Source organism: Ranitomeya imitator, chromosome 10, assembly GCF_032444005.1.
Source record: "Ranitomeya imitator isolate aRanImi1 chromosome 10, aRanImi1.pri, whole genome shotgun sequence".
Lineage (NCBI taxonomy): Eukaryota > Metazoa > Chordata > Amphibia > Anura > Dendrobatidae > Ranitomeya > Ranitomeya imitator.
Window position 1 is genome coordinate 32,275,753 of NC_091291.1, and position 23,725 is coordinate 32,299,477.

The window sequence follows — 23,725 nt, forward strand, 5'->3', positions numbered from 1 at the left end:
AGAGGATATAAACTCCAGCCAATAAAACCAGGATTTGTAGAATCTATCATGAGTTATTAATCGTGGTATTAAGCTGCTCCATTGGCATAACCTCAATTATTTTGGAAAACCAGAGAGCGATTGTCGGAGTGGAATATTTTACCATAACGGAGGAATGCATACTCTAGTAGACGCAATTAGGTGCCTCAGTATTGAGTTTTGTTTTGTTTTTTTACAGGTTTTAAGTTTCCATTTTTATTAACCCAAGGCAAAAATGTTTCTATATGTGGAGCTCTGCTTAATATCTACAGTCATTAAACACAAGAAACTGTTCCATATTTTTTATTTCCTCCAACCTAAGTTACTTAAAAACATGAATGACTGAAATAAAAAATAAAGGAGCATTGAGTCCCATCAGGTCATCCCATCTACTGCCATAGGCGCACTACAGATTGTTTGCTGCAGGCTCTACTGGAAGTGCTGGGCATAAGGGAATGATTTATGTTAATACGGAAAGATTGTGAGATCAAATTGGTTCCCAAATATTAACCAGCAAGATAACCAGTTACAATTTATAAATAAAAAGGTGTGTTTGATAAAAACCAAAATGTATAGAAAGTCCATGAACGCAGTATCAAGTATTTGTGCTTTTTTAAAGGGATGCCGCTGTGATGGAGAAGGACGAAAGTTGGATCAATGTCTGAGATAAGATCTGTGATTTTACTTATCACTAGTGGTACTTTTTCCCCGAAATGGAAGAGACGTTTTCAAGACCAAAAAATATATAATACATCACCCTCCTCTTCCCTGTATCTCCAACACATGGGCTTGACATCTGGAAATATAGAGTTTAGGTGATACCACCGGGAGATTAATTTATAACCGTCCTCATGGAATCGAGAGCTGATGAATGATTTATGTGGTAGGGTGAAGACACACCTCCATTGTTCCCTCATTGGGGTATGACCCAGATCGCCCTCCCATTGCATCTGAAACCGGGTTTTAGGCTGGTCCGGGGGAACAATCAGAACCAAATATAAGAAAGACAAAGACAGGGACCTGTGTTTGAGCACTCCTCTTCTAAAGTCGGATTGTCATTTTTATAAAAGGCTTATAAATGACGAAAGTGAGAAAGCTGACTAATTCTCCAGAGCCCTAAGGTGGAGGGAGCTGAGAGACCCTGAAGATGTTCCTTTTGAAGGCCATTTGTTTCCAAATCTAAAAGCCATCACTCAACAGCCACTATTTACTCAGTAGCGAAAAACTTCATCCTTTACTCCCTGATGTAGGGTACATTGAGGAGAATTGTGGTAGAATTGATGAGCGTACTAAGGGATTATTGTAGCATGAAAGAGTAGCCCCAATCATGGGATGAGTTATAAGAGCAGTAACCGTAGATAGGGCTAACCAGGGAGTGGTAATTAGAGGGAAGTTTGTAAAGCTTTGTTCAATCCCAAACTTTTACAGAACACCTCTGCCCCTCTTACCCAGGCTGATCAAGAAGATCAAAGCAGAATGCGTTCCAGTCATTACCATTGCTCTGGACTGACCCAGAAGATCCTGGTACACTGTAGTAGACAACCTTCTAGCAGATGCCCTGTGGAAGCTCGTAGATCATCCAGATCTGCTTTCCCAGGGCACCATCTTCTACCAGAATTCAGTCTCTTAATTTAACGGCATGGCTGTTGAAGCCGCAGTGTTAAGTCTCAAATTTTTTTTCATCAGGTCATCCATATGAAGGGTGGCATAAGGCCAGTTGCTGTGAACCAGACCCAAGTTCTCTTTGCCCTGAAACCCCTCTTATAAACAGGATTCTGGCTTCAGTGTGATGTGGTGTGGAATGGTTTCTGTGTACACTTGTAGTTCAGGAGTCCTTGTTACCTCCCTGTCAATGAGACCAGACTCAGATGCACACATAACAGGAGACCTTAGGGTTACATTTTTCCATGCCATTCGGATACATGCGGGTGCGGCACACAGAGTGAGACAGAATCCCCTCCAGGTGATGTTCCCGTTGTCCAATGTACTACCAGTCCTGGACTCCATTGTGCCCGACCTGTCCCTGCTTTAAAAGCTCCTCTTGGTACCGGGGACCTTGTATCCAGCATAGCATCTTCCCTGAGACCCATCATCTTTCCCTCTCGCTGGGACCTGACCAGCATGTTCCTCACAGGGCAAACAGAGACTTGGCACCTTAGGTCCAACACTGCCCCGGGATCTGCACAAGACTTCAGATGATTCCTCATACTGTTTGGAAACTTGGCACTGACAGGACTTCCTTCGCTGCTGCTGTATCCACTACCTTGGAACCTGTTGAACATTGTCACTGTTGAGCACTTCCTCAGACTGACCTCTCTTCCACTAACACCTGACTATCATCTGGACTCTAAGCCTCTCCAGAACTCCTGAACTAGGAAGTGATTCCTCTCTTTATCAGATCTAACCCCTTCCCACTATGTGGGCTAATCCCAAACTATTTACCTTACCTTACCCAAACTGCTGCAACTATATCCATATGCCTTGTAAAGGACGGCCTTGAGGTTAAAACTCCGGGAAAACAGAGACACACATCGGCCATTAAGAATAAAACTTAAAACTCTTCATCAAAACATTTTACCATAAACATTCACATCAAATATTATTTTCTCTTGAACAAATGTATTACTCTACTCCTCTACACATACATGACAGCTCCCTTCAGACATTCAGATTCCTTGTTTGTAATTCCGGAGAGTCATCATAGAGGTCTCCCTGCCTCTGAGACTACTATTCCTCATTGGTTCCTCGTTGGACTCGCTCTATTATTCTGGAAGTGTATCGGGCATAAGACAGAGCACCACCACTCCGGTTTACTGTTAACTTCACCCGAGCAGTGGGGGCTTCCTGGTTTATCAAGGCTACTACCTGGTCTTCTCTACATATCTTCTCCAAGTTCTACAGTTCTACAGTCCACACCTTTTCCATGGCAGATGCAAGCCTGGGTAGAAAGGAGCTGCAGTTGCCTGGGTTCTGACCTGAGAGATTTGCCTCATTTTTTCTGGTTCAATCTTCTCCCACTCTCGGGACTGGTTTTGGACATCCTATGGTTCCCCAATGAAGCAATAAAGAAAAGAATTTGGGTACTCATAAAATCCCTTACTCTGAGCCTTCACTAGGGGACCCAGCACCATCCCCTTGTGCCAATTTCGGGACAGCGTTGTAATTAATCTAAGTTGCTTCTACTTCTTTCTAACAGATTGGCTTGGTTCCAGTTGGTGGGTGGAACCTGCTGAAGGTAATTTAACTTTTTTTTGCCAAGTGTCAGCCTCCTACTGGCAGCAGTATACACCCTGTGTCCCCCAGTGAAGGCTCCAAGAAAGATTTTATGGTGAGTACCCAAAAATCATCTTCTTGCTTGTTTGTCTGGTGATGGTCAGCCTGGTGCGACTGCATAATTATTGGGAAATAAGTAACGCTAGGGACAAGGTTACATGGCAAAGAATAGGTTAGATTGAGGTAACAATCGGGGCATCTGATATGGAGTGTATCATTTAAGCTCCTATTTGGTTTTATATCCTTATGCAATAGGGTTAGTCCAAAGCTGATGACCCCTTTCTAATCATACTGGTCATGTTTCTGTCTGACAGCTCTTTCCCAGCCATTCCATACACATGCACACTTGGCTCGACCATCCATTTCATGTACGGTATTTAGTCATTAGTTCGTTTTTAGTTATATTAATTGGCCAGTGACGTATATGACTTTCCTTGCTCTTCAGAACATTGAGCACTGTGCAGAATCACTGAGACGAGTCTGTAAGAATGAGGTAGTGACGTGTAAAGCACTTTCATTTATTGGGAAGGTGTACATGTTCCATGCATACAATCAATAGGTCCGCTATCAATATATTTATGGTAATAGATTTAATTAGGATTTTGGGGAATTTGCAAGTACAGATTCTATTGCTTTGCCCGTAGCGTTATATTTCTAGGCGGCTCTTCATGCAGACATCGGGCTCGCTGCTCTCCACGGTGCAGTCACTGTAGTCCATCTTGCAGCGATCACAGTCACAGCTCAGTGCCACAGGGTAGGTGAAGAAGGGGTCTGCGCCAGGTAAGCAGTCTGGAAGTTTAATGGTGTCATAGCGGATATCTTTATAAGTGCAGATTTGTTGTTTAAATTCAGAAAGCGCAGTTTTGAACGACAGATCCTGTTAGAAATAATAGAAATACTTAAAAAAAAAAAAAAAAACAGTGATTTTTCATTTCTGCTGAACCGGTTTAGAAATTAATCGAATGATCTTGATGCACTTCAACGGGAATTATGGTAACAAGTGAGCAAAGTTTACTCCCGCGGATGGGAATGTGCCTTTAGGATTGAACTTGTATGCGAAGTTAATGTGTTTTTGGTTAAAAAGAACGAAGAGTATAAAGAACGCTGACGCCTCTCTTGCAAATATTGTGTCTCATGCCCACAGGGCCACATGTTTATGATTTTTCAAAGGGAAAATCAGAGAAAGCCACCGCCATACAGCTCTGGCAGCAGCCTATCTCCTGAAGAACAAAAGACCTGGACATTAAAATTCAAACTGTGGACCCTTATTTTCCTCGATGGAGGAGAGTTGGGAGGCCATTCAGACATATTAGATTACCGACTGGTTCGGCCCACTTTAGTGCTTAAGGGGGTCTTTATACTAGCCATGATATGTCTTTGGCTTTGTACTCAAAAATGCAAGAAGGGATTTCATTTATGACATCAATTCAAAATATAAATCTCACCATTGTCGGACAGTGACCACTGCAGATGGTGGTGGTGAAGACGACGCACACTGGACAGTGGTCCTTCTCAGCAGATACGGTAGCATTAGTAAGATAACATGACCGACGTCCTTGCACAGCAGACAAGTAAACGACCAGAACGTAGGACATCAGATGAGACGTGAACATCCTGTGTTCAAAAAGGTCAAATTATACAGGTGTAGCTGGAGTCGATAAACGCAGTTATGCAGGAAAATTATCGGGATGATTATCCAACACCTTTGCCACATGTGTTATAAAGATTCATGAAATTCAACTTTTGTAGCCTTTTTTTATTTTATTGTTTGTATTTGGCGCATCTACCTGGAGAAAGATTTCTGGACAAATTTTTTCAATTTAGCGCAGTTTTGTGACTTTTGATGCAAAAAAAAAAAAAGTTGCAGAAACTGGTCAAAGGCAAAAATAAAACATTTTTTCATTTTGGGCTAAATTCAGGAAGTACGTATGCCATTTTTAAGAATTTGGCCCAGAAACCATCAGAAAATACCAGGAGACAAAAAAAAAATGACTTGAATGAATCACAATTTATGAATTTTAATTATTGGAAACAATTTTCCGTTTATGGGAAAATAGTGCACATCTATGACAGACCAGGCATATACACTAGCGTTCCAAAGTTTAGGGTCAATTAGAAATGTCCTTATTTTTTTAAGAAAAGCACAGTTTTTTTTCCAATGAAGCTAACATTAAATGATTCAGAAATACACTCTATACATTGTTAATGTGGTAAATGACTATTCTAGCTGCAAACGTCTGGTTTGTAATGCAATATAGTTGTATAGAGGCCCATTTCCAACAACCATCCCTCCATTGTTCTTATGGTACTTTGTGTTTGCTAACTGTGTAAGAAGGCTAATGGATGGTTAAAATACCCTTGAAAACCCTTGTGCAAGTATGTTAGCACAACTGAAAACAGTTTGGCTGAATAAAGAACCTATAATCCTGACCTTCCTTTGAGCTAGTTTAGAATCTGGAGCATTACATTTGTTGGTTCCATTAAACTCTCAAAATGGCCAGAAAAAAAAAATTCCATGTGAAACTCGACAGCCTATTCTTGTTCTTAGAAATTAAGGCTATTCCATGCGAGAAATTGCCAAGAAACTGAAGATTTCCTACAACGGTGTGTCCTACTCCCTTCAGAGGAGAGAACAAACAGGCTCTAACCAGAGAAGAAAGAGAAGTGGGAGGCCCCGCTGCACAACTGAGTGACAACACAAGTACATTACAGTAGAGTCCATAGTTTGAGAAATTGACGCCTCACAGGTCCTCAACTGGCAGCTTCATTAAATAGTACACGCAAAATGCCAGTGTCCACGTCTACAGTGAAGAGGCGACTCCGGGATGCCGGCCTTCAGGGCAGAGTGGCAGAGAAAAAGCCATATCTGAGACTGGCTAATAAAAGGAAAAGATTAATATGGGCAAAAGAACACAGACATTGGATAGGAAGATTGGAAAAAAGTGTTATGGACAGACGAATCCAAGTTTGAGGTGTTTGGATCACACAGTAAAACATTTGTGAGACTCAGAACAACTGAAAAGATGCTGGAAGAGTGCCTGACGACATCTGACAAGCATGGTGGAGGTAATGTGATGGTCTGGGGTTGCTTTTGTGCTGGTAAAGTGTGAGATTTGTACAAGGTAAAATGGATTTTAAATAAGGAAGGCTATCATTCAATTTTGCAACACCATGCCATACCCTGTGGACAGCTCTTGATTGGAGCCAGTTTCATCCTACAACAGAACAATGACACAAAGCACACCTCCAAATTATACAAGAACTATTTAAGGAAGAAGCCGGCAGCTGGTATTCTATCTGTAATGGAGTGGCCAGCGCAGTCACCAGATCTCCGCCCCATTGAGCTGTTGTGGGAGCAGCTTGACTGTATGGTGCAAAAAGTGCCCATCAGCCAAACCTACTTGTGTGAGCGGCTTCTGGAAGCACGGGGGGGGAATTTCTCCAGAGACCTCAGCAAATTAACTGCTAGAATGCCAAAGGTCCGCAATGCTGGAATTGCTGTAAAGGGAGCATTCTTTGAAATAAAAATCTTTTTTTTTTTTGAACCTTGTCAATGTCTGGACTAGATTTTCAATTCATTTAGCAACTCATTTGATAATTAAAAGTATGAGTTTTCATGGAAAACCCAAAATTGTCTGGGTGACCCGAAACTTTGGAACCGTAGTGTCCTAGTATAATAAATTAGTGAATTTACAGCTCTGGCAAAAATTAAGAGACCACTGCACAGTTTTATAAAAATCAGCTTCTCTACGTGTCTGACAGCCATTCCATTCCAGTGTCAGTTGAAGTCCAACCAGAGGACACCTCATTCTACTTAATGTGCTTCTGATTTTGATTCTATTATGATTAGGTGATTATTTTGAGCAATTCTCATTTTCCGAAAAAAAACAAAAACACATTTTTTGCTTGGAAATTCGGAGACATGTTGTCAGTAGTTTATAAAATAAAAGAGCAATTTATTTTTTACTCAAAAACATACCTATAAAGAGAAAAATCAGACAAACTGAAAATGTTGCAGTGGTCTCTTAATTGTTGCCAGAGCTATATCTATAATATAAGGCTGGGAGCGTCACTCTGTCCGAAGCCTTTATAGACTGCGCAAGCGCAAGCGCCGGCGCGGTCTGGCCCCCACAGAGTGACGCTCCCAGGAGATCGCGGTATGTGTAAACACTGAACGCACACCGCGATCTCCAACAGAGAAGCAGGGACCGCCAGGAGGGTAAGTATAAGCTATATTCACCTGGCCCTGTTCCACCGCTGCGCGCCGCCATCTTCCGGGTCCTTTGCCTGTGACGTTCAGTTCAGAGGGCGCGATGACGCGCTTAATGCGCGCCACCCTCTGACTGACCAGTCACAGCCAGAGGACCCGGAAGATGGCGGCGCGCAGCAGTGGAACGGGGCCAGGTGAATATAGCAAGTGCTGGGGGGCCTGAACTAGTGGCGATACCGGCACTTGACCCCCACAGCGCGCCGGTGTCCCCGCCTGCTCAGGCCCCCCATCACTCGGCGCCCAGCGACGATAGGCGAGTATGGTATTTTTTTTTTCATATATTGCAGCAGCATACAGGGCATATACCATGGAGCATCTTATGGGGCCATAAACCATAATGGAGCAGTGTACAGGGCATATACAATGGAGCATCTTATGGGGCCATAAACCATAATGGAGCAGTGTACGGGGGGCATACACACTGGAGCAACTTATGGGGGCCATCAACCATAATGGAGCATTGTACGGGGGCATACACTATGGAGCATCTTATGGGGCCATAAACCATAATGGAGCATTGTACGGGGGCATATACAATGGAGCATCTTATGGGGGCCATAAACCATAATGGAGCAGTGTACGGGGGCATATAAAATGGAGCATCTTATGGGGGTCATAAACCATAATGGAGCATTGTACGGGGGCATATACAATGGAGCATCTTATGGGGGCCATAAACCATAATGGAGCAGTGTACGGGGGCATATAAAATGGAGCATCTTATGGGGGTCATAAACCATAATGGAGCAGTGTACGGGGGCATATACTATGGAGCATCTTATGGGGGCCATAAACCATAATGGAGCAGTATACAGGGGCATATACCATGGAGCATCTTATGGGGGCCATAAACCTTTATGGAGCAGTGTATGGGGACATATACTATGGAGCATCTTATGGGGGCCATCAACCTTTATGGAACAGCGTACGGGGACATATACTATGGAGCATCTTATGGGGGCCATCAACCTTTATGGAGTAGTGTATGGGGCATATGGATGGGAGCAGCAAATTTAAAGAACGGTGGCGCAGGATGGGAGCAGCACATGTCAGAATGGAGGCGCAGGATGGGAGCAGCACATGACAGGATGGGGACGCAGGATGGGAGCAGCACATGACAGGATGGGGGCGCAGGAAGGGAGCAGCACATGACAGGATGGGGACGCAGGATGGGTGCAGCACATGACAGGATGGGGGCGCAGGAAGGGAGCAGCACATGACAGGATGGGGGCGCAGGATGGGTGCAGCACATGTCAGAATGGAGACGCAGGATGGGAGCAGCACATGACAGGATGGGGGCGCAGGAAGGGAGCAGCACATGACAGGATGGGGGCGCAGGATGGGTGCAGCACATGACAGGATGGGGGCGCAGGATGGGTGCAGCACATGACAGAATGGGGGTGCAGGATGGGAGCAGCACATGACAGGATGGGGACGCAGGATGAAGCAGCACATGACAGGATGGGGGCGCAGGATGGGTGCAGCACATGACAGAATGGGGACGCAGGATGGAGCAGCACATACCAGGATGGAGACCATATACCAATATAAATGCTCGCCACCCGGGCATAGAACGGGTTCAATAGCTAGTATATATATGTGTGTATATATATATCTATATATATATCTATATATATATGTATGTATATATGCAAATACAGTATATTTGTGTATCTATGTGTGTATATATGCAAATAAGGTATATATATGTGTGTGTGTGTATATATATATATATATATATATATATATATATATATATGTTTTTCATTTTTTTACCGAAAAATATATTACATAAAAAAAATGTAATTTCAAAACCCCATTGTTTTATAGCATATATATATATATATATATATATATATATATATATATATATATATATATATATATATATATGTGTGTGTATATATATATATCTATATATATATGTATGTATATATGCAAATACAGTATATTTGTGTATCTGTGTGTATATATGCAAATAAGGTGTGTATATATATATATATATATATATATATATATATATATATATATATATGTGTGTGTATATATATATAATTTGTTTTTCTTTTTTTTTTACCGAAAAATATATTACATAAAAAAATATGTAATTTCAAAACCCCATTATGCCTTCTCTGTCATAGATTTGCACCATTTCCCCATGAATTTCAATAATTGGAAAATAATTTGCTGGAAATATTTTCTTTTCCCTTCATTTGAATAGGAGATAAGATGCAGTACCAGTAGTGAACACCAAAGAATGTATGGCGCTGCACTGCTCCTTCTCCATACATTATTTACTTTACATTTACTTTCGATGCAGGGGGTGCCGGGTGTTGGACCCCCACTGATCCTGATGATATGTCATCATTATGTTTGGTCCTGAACATCCCCTTTTAAAATCTACATCCACATCGATTTTATTGGTCCCAACGCATAGAAAAGGAAGCAACTTGGCAAATAGTCTTGAATTCAAAACTCATTAGTGCTTTGTGTCTTTTGAGCTGATCTATACCGATACATTATTTTCAGTCTAATCCTGTAGGCCTACTCTTTTTCATATGCTCCCTACGTTAGGAACCTGACTACGCACAGAGTTTGTAGTCTGTTGCCATGGAGACCTGAAGATTCTAAATAAATACAAATGTAGATACATTCTTAACTGAGACCAATTGCAATTCACTTTAAAAGAAAACTATATTTACGAAAGTGAATATAAATATTTATCTGCCCCAAATTTGGAAAATGATCATCAACGGCCAACATAATCTAATGGGGGTTCCTTTATTTTAAAAAAAGGGATATTAAATCATGATGGTGGTGCAAAAGGAATTGAGCATGGACCAAATTAACGTGGGTAGAAGCCATCTAGCTATGGCCTTGCCCATCGGGAGAGACTAAGTCCAGTATATATAGGCAAGTAAGCATTTTCTTTAAAAACGCTGCACCTCCCGATACCACTGCGGGCAAACAACGCATAGCCGGTCTCATCAGTATTGAGGCCACTTACCTTGCAGCAAGGAGCTGAAGACTAAATAGTTCTTCCAGGTGTCCGGGCCGATGCATTCAGCTTGTACAAGTCCCCATTTAAATATTCACGTATGACCCAGCCCCATCTGTCATGGCCACAGCTTGTGGGGGTGTGAAGGCCGAACGGATCTTTTTTTTTTTTTTTTCATTTTTCTCCGAAGCAGATTAGTGAATTATTACCGAGATGTTAAATAAATCTTCCCTATCCTGAAACGAATGACTGCGCTAATCCACAAGGACCATTGTGTCCAACCGGACATATGTGATGGTTTATGTATCTCTATGGAAAAAAAAAAAAGACAGAGTAATTGCTTTCTTTTTGCAATATTATATTTGGACACTTTTTTTTCTTTTTTTATACTTTTTTAGAATTCCTAGAAATTCTTAATCATTCTTTGCTTTAGACCTTGGTACCCTCATCCTTTACAAATCTTGGGAAAAAAACAACTATAACCTGTTCTAAAGAACTAAACCGAAGATGTAAGAGATAATTATGGTACTCTGCTGCACCCCACCGGTGCCCCGGCGTAGGTTCTGATTATAGGTAGAGGGGGCAAATGCTTTTTGGGTCCTTCACAGCCCTCCAATGACAAGTTTTTCATTCTTGGTTTAAAAAATGAGCTGAGCACTGATTTTCAGTGTTAGACAGTGTATGGCGGTGTTATTCGAGCACTGTATGGCACTGTTATTTATGTATCATATAAACTTCAGCATTCTAGTGGTCACTGATGCTTTAACCCATGGTTTATCAAAACTTCCAAAAAGTATATGCATGAATTAAAGTAATAATTTTTTAAATTTGGTTTAATTAAAATCTTTGCACTGTTTGGTTCTGTGCGGAGTCTGGCTGTGTCTGACACCCAATTTCCTGCTCCCACAGCTGTACGATCTAACTCTGTATTGACATTTCAGAACTTCAGTGCAGAGTAAAGTGTGGACCGTCCAGCTTCATCTGCCATGTTGTTTCGGCTTGAAAAAGGTCCGCTTGCTGGCTAAAACGCTTTTTTGATGTATTTTGGCTGAATAAAAGAATAGAATCATTTGTCTGGTGCCTTGGAAATAATTGATTCTAGTTTAAAGGGGTTGTCCACCTTTCAGTTACGTTTTTAATTTTGTGCTTAAATGCATTTATTTGGGCCTAAAAATCATTTTTGCTGTTTGGTTTCATTAAAATGTTGCACTGTTTGGTTCAGTGGGGAGTCTGGCTGTATCTGACACCCAGTTTCCTGCTTTCACAGCTGCACAATCTAATGTAATGTCAATTCACGGGAAAGTGTGGACCACTCACACGACTATATCTATAAGCAGTCCAGAAATAGTTTAAGGGGATGTCCACTTTTGGGGATTTTGTCTTCTTTTTTTGCAATTTGGGTTAATTTAAAATATTTCACCATTTGTCTTATACAGGCTCTTTGTTACCCTGCACATTAAACTTTGATGTGGTCAAATTACCTAAGAGCAGCTAAAGCAAATGACAGCTAAGAGCTATAAATTATCCCATTGGGTCGTCAGAATGAGCTCACTGACTGATTTTCAGTTAACTCATTCTGCAGCCAGCAAAAGGCCCTGCAACACAGAAGATACAGAAGGCAAAAAGTGCAACACTTTTAATTAAATACAATTATAAAAATGTTTGTGAACTTTATCATTACATCATCCAATGGAGTCGCCTGGAGGCCAGGAGGAGTCCCCAGGCCTCATATGGCTCACTCCAAATATCTTTTAGTTATATTACTGCCTTTCAAGGTTGAGGAAATGAGTATTACTTGGTATTACATAATGGGTGTTATATTCCCTGCGCAGCCTTGGTCCTAGCTGTATCCTCAGGTACTGGGTGTTCTGTGTGGGAGGCTGTAACCAGAGAACCTGTTTCAGCTGATAAATGTGTTAAGACCTTAGATATCCACCTTGGGCTAAAATGGAACCGGGGACCCAACGTGTACTTACTGGTTTTCTAATGATAAAGGGATAAAGGGAGCTGTGACATCACCTATTGCGAATGGTGGATCCTGTGTTATCCACTGTATATAGAGATGTTATCAGTCATTGTACAGGAGGAGGAGGTGAGCTGTGACAACACTTATTGTGAATGGTGGATCCTGTGTTATGTACTGTATATAGAGGTGTTATCAGTCATTGTACAGGAGGAGGAGGTGAGCTGTGACATCACCTATTGCGAATGGTGGATCCTGTGTTATCCACTGTATATAGAGATGTTATCAGTCATTGTACAGGAGGAGGAGGTGAGCTGTGACATCACCTATTGTGAATGGTGGATCCTGTGTTATCTACTGTATATAGAGGTGTTATCAGTCATTGTACAGGAGGAGGTGAGCTGTGATATCATCTATTGTGAATGGTGGATCATGTGTTATCTGCTGTATATAGAGGTGTTATCAGACATTGTACAGGAGGAGGAGGTGAGCTGTGACATCACCTATTGTGAATGGTGGATCCTATGTTATCTACTGTACATAGAGGTGTTATCAGTCATTGTACAGGAGGAGGAGGTGAGCTGTGACATCACCTATTGTGAATGGTGGATCCTGTGTTATCCACTGTATATAGAGGTGTTATCAGTCATTGTACAGGAGGTGAGCTGTGATATCATCTATTGTGAATGGTGGATCATGTGTTATCTGCTGTATATAGAGGTGTTATCAGACATTGTACAGGAGGAGGAGGTGAGCTGTGACATCACCTATTGTGAATGGTGGATCCTATGTTATCTACTGTACATAGAGGTGTTATCAGTCATTGTACAGGAGGAGGAGGTGAGCTGTGACATCACCTATTGGGAATGGTGGATCCTGTGTTATCCACTGTATATAGAGGTGTTATCAGTTATTGTACAGGAGGGGGAGGAGGTGAGCTGTGACATCACCTGAATGGTGGATCCCGTGTTATCTACTGTATATAGAGGTGTTATCAGTCATTGTACAGGAGGAGGAGGTGAGCTGTGACATCACCTATTGTGAATGGTGGATCGGATCCTGTGTTATGTACTGTATATAGAGGTGTTATCAGTCATTGTACAGGAGGAGGAGGTGAGCTGTGACATCACCTATTGTGAATGGTGGATCCTATGTTATCTACTGTATATAGAGGTGTTATCAGTCATTGTACAGGAGGAGGAGGTGAGCTGTGACATCACCTATTGTGAATGGTGGAGCCTATGTTATGTACTGTATATAGAGGTGTTATCAATCATTTTACAGGAGGAGGAGGTGAGCTGTGACATCACCTATTGTGAATGGTGGATCCTGTGTTATCTACTTTATATAGAGGTGTTATCAGTTATAGTATAAGTCTAACATTTAGCCTAGTAGCCAGGGTGAAAATTGCAAGATTTTGTAATGCAGATCGTGGTATTGAAAACTGAAAAGACATGATCAAAAATTTTAAAAGATACATTTGACATATAAATCTTATTTACACAATAGGTTTGCAGCCCCTTCAATATTTATATGTGTGGCTTGTCCAGAGGTACAGTATATCAAGGTTTTCCAGCACCCGCGGAAGTTTGGCTCCCCACCCAATCACATATGCGATTTGCACGCTTACAGTCACATGCTGATGAGCTGCTCTTCCTAATTCTCTCAATGTTCAGTGAAAAACTGAGATAAGTAGGAAGAGAAGCTCGTTTTTACGTGACCGTAAGTATGAAAATCACATATGAGTGGAGCGACCATATGATGACTGCCTGCTGGAATCTGCTAGCAGAGCTGAATCCTGACATTGAGGACATTACACACTGCTAGGATTGGCTACATGGCTTCATTTTATAATTAAAGGGCTTGTTCAGGGTTGAGATAAAAGTCTGCAGTCAGTCTGTGACTGCGGGTTTCTGAATTCTGACAGTTCGCACTGCTGTAAGGATTCTTTGGTGCTGGCAGTGAGAGTGGATGGTCATTTCAGTACAAGTATGAGATTTATATACTTCTGGTGACATTCCTGCAGCGCTCCAGAGTCCTGGTCGTTGCAGTAATGTTATTCTTCCACCAGGGGGAGTGATGTTACGTCTGAAAGCAATGAAGGAGATCTTCTGTCCAGGTATCACAACCACAATACACACTTCACACTCCAGGTCGCCAGGGGGAGCCATGCTTCTATCTATTAGGGCACTCCTCACAATTAGGTAAAACTGGGAGTCTTGGCAGAACGTAAGGAGGAGGAGAAGAGAGCAGACTGAAGGTCTGTGGGAGAACGAGGGTTCACGGAGCTGCACCTTCCCCACGTGCGGCAGCATCCAAAGAAAGAGACATTGAAAGGAATTGTGTTGCAGTGAGTGAGAAACGAAGTCATAGCAAAAGGAGAGAAACATCAGGGGGTGACCATCTAGGAGCAGGCTGCCTCCTTCTAAAGCGCAGTACCGGTAGCCAGAACACCGAGGGAGTAAGGAACTCTATGCTTTACTTCAGAGACTGGCAGGAGAGTTGATTCCACGTTGGCTGCCCGACCATATACCCAGGAGGCACGGAGGCAACTTGTGGGGGCTGGGGCGTCTCTAGGGTCCCTGTAAAAAGCCTCAGGCCATCAGTCATACGGGTTTGTCCTATCCGTCAGGGGGACAGAGAGAGAGAGAGAGACTTAACACCGACGATAGATTTGAGGACCTCACTGAGGAGCTCAGCAGGGAGGTATTACAACACTTAGGCGCTAGAGGAAGGCTATTGAATTCCACCTGGATAGGGGGACTCTGGATTTACCTTCAGACCGGCCGGACTCTGCCTACCCTGTGGTCCCTACCCTGGACTGTGGATGCTGAAGCCCCCAGTAAAGGTAAAGAGACTGCAACCTTTTGTCCTCATTATTCACTGCGCCTCACACCATCCACCATTTACACTCTGGGAAGCCCTGGGAATACACTTCACCTGTGGGAAGGCATACCATCTAGCTGCCATAACATCACCCCAGCGGACCCCTAAGCAGCGTCGGTCACCCTGACCGAATACCACAGGTGGCGTCACGAAAACTTTCATATAAACTTTTGTCCTTTTATTGCACGCCCCTCAAAGGGCCACGGACTGGGTCAGGTCACCGTGACATCCCTACTGAGAACAGAAGGGTCCGGCTCCGAGTACCCCATTGCCCTGTCGTGGGGGCGCTCCATTCCAACTAGATGTGTTTGGCCTCGCTCAATTAATTTTGATTGAGTGAGGCAATGCATGCCTAGTCAGCACGTGACCGCATGTATGCAAATCGCCAGCACTAGAGAATCCTGACAGCGTGCAGTGCGCACTGTGAGAATTTAGATGTCTGCAGTCGCATAGAATGAATGCAGATTCATCACAAACTTGTACAACCCCTTTAATACTCATAGTATAAATAAAAACATAGCAATCCTTAATTTGTAAGATGGCACAATACTTTATTAACTTAGCCATATATCACATAATCTTACAAATTATGGATTGTTACATGTGTACTGAATCAGAAACAATAACACAAGAATACATCACCAGACACACCATAAGTACAGAAATTAATCATCAGAACCACCAGCAGTAATACATCCATATAACCCTCATCAGTAGAGCAACACAGCATCAAAACCCTCATTAGTATAGGAATACATCACAAGAACCACCATCAGTACAGGAATACATCACCAGGTCCACCATCAGTACATTAATACATCACTTGGGCCACACCATCTGTACATGGTACATCAATTGTAATGTCAGGTCAGACCCATATACGTTTGTATGGCATGGACCTACAACTGCTAGTACGTCCTTAACAACGGTAAGGAGATACTGGGAGTTGTTGCTAACAGCCATGTTCAGGCTGCGGACTATACAAAAACCACAGTACTCATGAGAATTATTCAGTATCACAAAAAAAATCTACATCCAGGTACCTGATAGATGACATTGTCTATGGAGTTGTTCAATTTCTTTTTTTTCATCTTGTCCAGGTACCATAATGACTTCTCACAGCCACAGCTCGTCTCTGCAGGCTTCCATCTTCTCCGGTCTTCTGGAACACATCTCCAGACGATGCCCTTAAAAATAGCAGTGTCATTATAATGCTCCTGAATAAAAATATCTACCCTACGCTGAGCCCCTGAATAAATAATTGCCTTTCACTATATTCCATGCATCAAATATGACCCCCAAACTGTCCCCCTTATCCTCCACACTGCCGCCTTCTTTCCATACTGGTCCCTTTCTTCACCCTGTCCTCTCACACTGTGTACCCCTATAGGGCCAAGTCTTTATGCTGTGCCCCCTCATCACACTGCCCCTCCTTGCTATACTGTCACCTCCTGGCTGTGCCCTTACACTGTTCCCCATGCTACCTCCACCCCCACACACACTACTCAGTCGCTATTTTGTGCCTACTCACACTTTTCTCCCCCAATACTGTATCCTCACACTATTCCCTTCAATAGTCTCCTCACAAATTTACCCCTCCATCCTCATAGTGTATCCTCTCACAAACCCCCTGCTAAACATGCTGTCTCCTCACCTACTTAACTCCTTACTCTCCATACTGCCTCCTCACATATCCCCCGACTCCCCTTATTGTGTGTGCACCCATCTTCCCTGACTCCCCATACTGTCTGCACCCAACTCATCACCCTCGCTCCCTATGTGTCCCTTCGCCTCGCTCCTCATACTGTGTCCTCACCCATCCCTTCACTCACCATACTGTCTGCACCCATCCCCTACCTTGCTTCCTATTCTGTGTCTGCATACATTTCCCCCTCGCTCATTACACTGCATCCGCACCCATCCCTCCAGTCACCATACTGTTTTCCCCTATGCCCCCCTGTTGCCTCATACATGCTCCTCATCTCAACCATTGCTCATCATACTTTGTCCTCAAATTTGTCCCGCTTGCCCCTCACTCTCCCAAATTATGTCAGCACCCATCCCTTCCTTGTTCCCCAAACTGTCCTCAAATCTTATTCTCCCCCGAAACTGTGTCTTCAAATAATATTCCCTCCTGGTCCTTATAATGTCCCTCATAATGTCCTCAAATCTCTTCCCCTCCGCTTCCCATATACCCCCATCTACTCCTTGCTCCTCATATTGTGTCCTCAAATTTCTCCCACTGTGACTCCCCATATTGTATCCCCATTCATCCCTCTCTAACCCCCCAATCTCTCCCATTAATAAATTGTTGGTGTGTTTTCAGCTCCATTAGAGGCTGGAGCACTTATCACCAACGTTGTGTCGTCTGCGCCTCTGCAGTGCCGATGAGTGACGGTCAGGGCTTCAATCATACTCGCGTCTCACTGGGATCTGACGTGTAGCACCCCAGTACAAATCCTAGTGGGCAGCAAAATCCAGCTGCCGGGGACGGCTGCATCAGGAGGCCTGACGGCGCACCCTTGCCGGCTGCAGCTGGGGCAGATGCCCCTCCGGTCCCCCCTGGATACTGATCATAATTATTCTGCACAGGTCTGCATTAGTCTTTCATGATTTGTCATTTATGCAGTTGGAAAATATATATTTTTGAGCATTTCGAGCAGCTTGCCCCTTTGTGTTTCAGTGATCAGCGATACATGAGAAGAGCAAAGGTAAACTACATTTCCAGGAAGAATAACAGAGGAAAAGCTTTCAGTGTTGGCACATGACTCACAGAGCGAGGCTGGCTGCTCGTTTCAATAGTTGAGCCAGCCCACTTCTCTGTCTCTGTATCTAAAAAAAAGGTGGTGGCTTAGCTATTGAAATGAGCCAAGATACAGAAAGAGGGGAAGGAAGCTTTTTATTCTATGTGAAAAGAGTTGTAAAGAGACAAATAAACTAAGACATCAAGGCACACTTGTAAAAGAAAGTATATTAGTAATCCCTTTTGAATATCAATGAGACATATTTTTATTTTGCTGGACATCCCCTTTAAGTGAAGGGTCTGATGAAATTAACAACATGGAGAGAAAGCACTAAGAGCTGTTTCCATGATAAAGCTACAAAGTGTTCAACCTGAAAGGGGTATTCTCAGAATCCAAAACGATCACCTGTTCTCAGGGTACATGATAACTTTTTCATTACCGGGGGTCTGACTCACCCCCGTCGATCCTGCAGAGTCCCGTCTTGAATAGAGTGGAGGAGCACTTGCTCGGACTCGGCTCCATTCATTGTCTATGGAACTGGTGGAGGTCAGGACGTTAGACAATGAATGCATCGGAGTTTGAGCATCTGCCATTCCAGAAAGGAATCTACAGAGCTCCGATCTCGGGATCACTGGAGGTTCCAGTAATGATCAGTAAATATTCCACAATCCCATCAATAAGGGGATAACTTTGAATTCTGGGAATAACCCTTTAAAATATATCACAGGTCATTAATTGTCACACCGCAACTGGCCTCTCACTACCATATGTCTCGTATTCTGTTTCATACATCTTGGGAACAGCCATGATCTCTGGCAATGGTCCCTGTCTTGGTTTGGTCCAGGGGCATTCTAGGGGGAAGTAGACATCTTGTGACCTCTTGACGTCCAGTGGCCACTGGTAGCTTTCCTGTGCCAAGGACTTTAGGCCTGTGTGTGGGACTGATTGTGCACGTGGTGGTATCCGTGGCAGTTTAGTGGCAATGGGAAACTGAAGGGTGTCCCGCATTGGAGGTGGTCGTCGAAGCATTGGTTGACTCTCCTTCGGTAGAGGGTTTTCTTTCAGACCATGTCCCCAGGCTTTCGGGTAATCCTCCGCCTGCCAGTAAGTCAGAATATCTTTTTTCGGATAGCCTTCAAGTTCTTTCCTGGTTTGGAAAAATAGAAGACCATAAAAAACAATACAACTTAACAAAAATAATGGTTGTCATTGGGACTAACGTAAAGGGCATTGGAGCTGATCACTTCCTACACAGTCTTCTAATTCGTACATCTCAGCCCTTTTTACTTAAGACTCCCTCCAGGATATAACCAATGGAGTTCGGAGGCTGTAGACAACAGCTGAGCTACGATGCATCCGTAACCCCCAACCAAAATGAATGGGAGGTCTGGACCTTCAGTGGTCTATTCTCCGGTGGTCAGAGCCTTGACAGAGCCATACCTAAAAGGCAGAGATGGGAATAAACCTATAACCAAAAACCAGGCCCTTAGCGATGCTTTGGGGTCTAACGGGGGTATATTGGGTGGAGAGAAAGTTGTTACAACATGGTTCCTTTGGGGCTCTCTGCCACTTAAAGAAGATGCATCAAGTTTGGAAGTTATCCCCTATCTGTGTCCAAACTCTGGGAACCGGACCTGCACTGATTCCAAGAACCGGTGGTCTGAAAAGCCCCTTTGTGAATGGAGTGGTGGTCGCTCATGTACAACTTCGCTCACTACATTCTTAATGGGAGTGCAGAAGATCAGCCGATATTTGCATTAGGGCCCTGGAGATTTATGTTACATTTTCGGGGGACCTACATCAACCTGGTCAACAAGAACGAGCCGAGATGTACGATCATCTCCACGCTTGTCCATAGCTGTGAAACTGATTGACGGCATATCGCTAGCGCATGCCCATTATGGCATGCGTTGGTGATGCACCCGATAATAGGGGTTAATGGCAGCGTTAACGGACTGCCGTAAAGCAGTGTGACCCCAGCCTAAGGGTGACGTTGTTTCTGGGAAATAATTTCCACCTTTTTCTTTAATATCAGATAACTTCTATCTCGCTTGTGGTTGTTGGACTTACGCTGTAAACGCACGGAAGTCCCGAGCTGTAGTGGATGCATATATGTCGTTCAAGCTCAAGACCCCCTTGTCTCTTACGTAGAACGGTTCTCCAGATACAGCCTTGTTTTCTGTCGTTGCCACTATCGCCTAAATTGCAACAGACTTTGTAAAGATATACTCCGGAAATTTCAAAATATTTCATAAATAGCTGATGAAAATATGGAGCAATCATAGATCGGTGTCAATTGCTGCTCGTCCTTTTTCATTTTAAAGGACATCTGACAGCACAAAATGACTTTTCAAACCTAGCGCGGAAGCTTAGTGCACCCTTGGTGGGGATGAGCAGCTCAGTGCACCCTTGGTGGGGGTGAGCAGCTCAGTGCACCCTTGGTGGGGATGAGCAGCTCAGTGCACTCTTGGTGGGGATGAGCTGCTCAGTGCACCCTTGGTGGGGATGAGCAGCTCAGTGCACCCTTGGCGGGGGTGAGCAGCTTAGTGCACCCTTGGTGGGGATGAGCAGCTCAGTGCACCCTTGGTGGGGGTGAGCAGCTCAGTGCACCCTTGGTGAGGACGAGCAGCTTAGTGCACCCTTGGTGGGGATGAGCAGCTCAGTGCACCCTTGGTGGGGATGAGCAGCTCAGTGCACCCTTGGTGGGGATGAGCAGCTCAGTGCACCCTTGGTGGGGATGAGCAGCTCAGTGCACCCTTGGTGGGGGTGAGCAGCTTAGTGCACCCTTGGTGGGGATGAGCAGCTCAGTGCACCCTTGGTGAGGATCAGCAGCTTAGTGCACCCTTGGTGGGGATGAGCAGCTCAGTGCACCCTTGGTAGGGATGAGCAGCTCAGTGCACCCTTGGTGGGGATGAGCAGCTCAGTGCACCCTTGGTGGGGGTGAGCAGCTTAGTGCACCCTTGGTGGGGATGAGCAGCTCAGTGCACCCTTGGTGGGGATGAGCAGCTCAGTGCACCCTTGGTGGGGGTGAGCAGCTCAGTGCACCCTTGGTGAGGACGAGCAGCTTAGTGCACCCTTGGTGGGGATGAGCAGCTCAGTGCACCCTTGGTGGGGGTGAGCAGCTCAGTGCACCCTTGGTGGGGATGAGCAGCTCAGTGCACCTTCTCACCTACTTGTTTTCTATTTATCTCTGACCTTTGGCAACGCTGACTATACAATAAACCAAGAAAGGGAGGACAGAGAGGGAAAATATGTACAATGGAAGGTGCACTGAACTACTCGGCCACACCAAGGGTTCACCGAGAGCTTGTGCTTGGTTTGAACAGTCATGTTGTGCTGATAGACTGCGTTTGTTGATGGATACAATTAACAGAAGCCACAAAGCCCAATGTCAACAACGACAAACCTGTGACGGTCCTCTATTTATGTGATTTTCCAGAGAGAAGGGTTGAGGTCCTGCATGGAAATTAGTGATGGAGGGGTGAGCTGGACGCCCCTTGAATTCTGCTTTCATCTCACTGCTTTGGTGTTTTGGATCCAGTGGAGTCCTCCATGGTCTTAGTTTCAACTGCAAAGTTAATGTTAATGAAAATATTTAGACCACATATGTTTACCTCCTAGAGTCAAATTCATAGATCCAAACTATGTCAGGGTTGTATGAGATTAGAAACAAAAAATGATCTACTGTTTTCCAGAAGCAGCGCCACACTTGCCCAAAGGCTGTGTCTGGTATTGCTGGTCTGCCACATACATTTGCAGAGAGCGGCGTTACAGTACCACATTCAGTCTATAAGAAATACAACACTTTTCTTGACTCGTACAAACCTTCTGATCTGAGACTATATAGTTTGCATAAGCAAAAATCAAAAACTTGGTGAAATGGCCTTTCTCACCTTATCCCAAAAATCTTTATTATAATGAACCTTCCAATGAGGTGCGGGGATGGGGTGACTGGGCTGAGACAGGACGCCCCCGCAATATTTCCGGTTGTGAGTGCTTCCAGTGGTCGTCTCGAATGTATTGATCAGCTCATCATAGGCGGTGGCTTCGCTTAGTTCCCGCAGTGTTGCTGGAAGAGTCTCAGAGATGGTGGACTGGAAAAAGAGGCAAAAAATGGCAGCCATCATGAAATGTATTGCAATCTATCATTGAGTGTAAGGCGAAAAAAAAAAAAAATCAGTGACCCAGTCCCTTATAGGAATCCTGCTAGACAATCGAAAGAATTGCAATTTTTTATGGCTGTGGTTGGACACTCCAAACTTATAGGACCACTGATATACTTATAGGCCGCGTATGATATAGTATTTGCGTGCAAATTTTCAGACAAGAATGGTACATCACATTTTGTGTCCTACATTTAGCACGGGAAATCTCTAGACGTGCACATATGGCTCTAATGCCAGATGGAGGTCAAAAGGGCTCAAATGCTAGTTGGACGCCAACAGGTATGGACCCATGTACTAGACGGCGCCATTCCATCCTGCAGAATCCATGAAAAATAACACAGATCTGCTTTTTAACATGGAAGTCTATGCGTGATGAATACGTTATGGGCTTTCCGTTATGGATCCGAAAAAGGGATGCCATTTAGTCTATGGGTGACGGATCCGTTAAATTTATTTGAAGAGTAAGTAAACTTTATTTTTTTTTTCAATTTTGGCCAGCATGAAAAGTTATGAAACTTTGCCCATTACTTTATTAAGGGATTATGTTGATTCATGTAAAAAATGCATGCAAGTGTCTTGCTAACCCCTGCTTTTTCCCAGTCTATTTTCCTTCCTTTAGCCGCATTGTGAAAGTACTGTTTTTGGAGTACAGATGATGGCAGTGATGAGCTGAGCTGCCCCATCAATACTATCATCTTTTTCTGATTGACTCACACTGATCATGTATAATCTGATTATTTATAATCAGATTATAAATGATTGATGATGAAGTTGTTACATCTGTGGCCATTTTAGCAGACGTGTCACATCCTTACAACGAGCTACACATCAACCTTTATATATCCCCGACCCGGCTCATCCACCGCCTCTCACATTACCTTGATATGTGCAGGTGGGAACGACACCGGAGATATGAAGTCATGGCCAACGCCAGTGCTAGTGAGATGCCAGTCCTGCCTCCGCTCTACCCCCATTATTAGAAAAACATCCAAACTCCAAGAATGGAGCAATAGGTGAGCGTGTGCAGCCGGGAGAGGTCCAGAATAGAGGCTGAAGCTGCGGAATGTTGTGTTTCCTGTCGTCATGGAGATAGAACACTCCTCATCTACATGACAATGCGCAGTCAGGGACACATAACCCAACAGTGAGACCTGTAACCTTCCACTCATCGGTATTGTAGAGACACAAATGGTGACCATAGTCATTAATAATAATGAAACCCACATGTGAACCCCTGTATTAGGTCTCGCAACTCCTGAATAGTAAATTTCCATAATGCAATTGTCTGTGGAGGATCAATAACATCATAATGTATATGAAAAACAAGATTATGAAGAATCCTCAATGTACGCAAGACCCTACATTTAATGCATACTTGCTCATTTTAGAAAAATAAATGACTATTTC

The 23,725-nt window shown here is 43.7% G+C and overlaps 2 protein-coding genes across 2 annotated transcripts; both read right to left on the reverse strand.

Annotated features, from left to right (window-relative positions):
• Positions 1 to 3,793: 3,793 nt before the first annotated feature.
• Positions 3,794 to 10,614, reverse strand: LHB (luteinizing hormone subunit beta). Its single transcript, XM_069741410.1, has 3 exons — positions 10,569 to 10,614; positions 4,737 to 4,905; positions 3,794 to 4,168 (listed from the first exon to the last, which is right to left on the reverse strand). Exons 2-3 carry the CDS (start codon positions 4,902 to 4,904, stop codon positions 3,938 to 3,940), a joined length of 399 nt encoding a protein of 132 aa, XP_069597511.1. The 5' UTR covers position 4,905; positions 10,569 to 10,614; the 3' UTR covers positions 3,794 to 3,937.
• Positions 10,615 to 18,290: 7,676 nt separating this feature from the next.
• SAXO3 (stabilizer of axonemal microtubules 3) lies at positions 18,291 to 23,376 on the reverse strand. The gene is made up of 5 exons (XM_069742021.1): positions 23,197 to 23,376; positions 22,046 to 22,246; positions 21,559 to 21,720; positions 20,223 to 20,350; positions 18,291 to 19,299 (listed from the first exon to the last, which is right to left on the reverse strand). The coding sequence occupies exons 1-5, from the start codon at positions 23,290 to 23,292 to the stop codon at positions 18,891 to 18,893; spliced, it is 996 nt and encodes a 331-aa protein (XP_069598122.1). The 5' UTR covers positions 23,293 to 23,376; the 3' UTR covers positions 18,291 to 18,890.
• Positions 23,377 to 23,725: the final 349 nt, after the last annotated feature.

Excerpts from the sequence above, each read along its gene's own strand:
- LHB (XM_069741410.1), bottom strand. The coding sequence starts at position 4,904 with ATGTTCACGTCTCATCTGATGTCCTACGTTCTGGTCGTTTACTTGTCT. Across the intron at positions 4,169-4,736 it reads GTGGTCACTGTCCGACAATG|GATCTGTCGTTCAAAACTGC; the intron begins GTGAGATTTATA and ends TATTTCTAACAG.
- SAXO3 (XM_069742021.1), bottom strand. The coding sequence starts at position 23,292 with ATGGGGGTAGAGCGGAGGCAGGACTGGCATCTCACTAGCACTGGCGTT. Across the intron at positions 22,247-23,196 it reads TCCCACCTGCACATATCAAG|TCCACCATCTCTGAGACTCT; the intron begins GTAATGTGAGAG and ends CTCTTTTTCCAG. Across the intron at positions 19,300-20,222 it reads GACTTCCGTGCGTTTACAGC|GAAAGAACTTGAAGGCTATC; the intron begins GTAAGTCCAACA and ends TTTCCAAACCAG.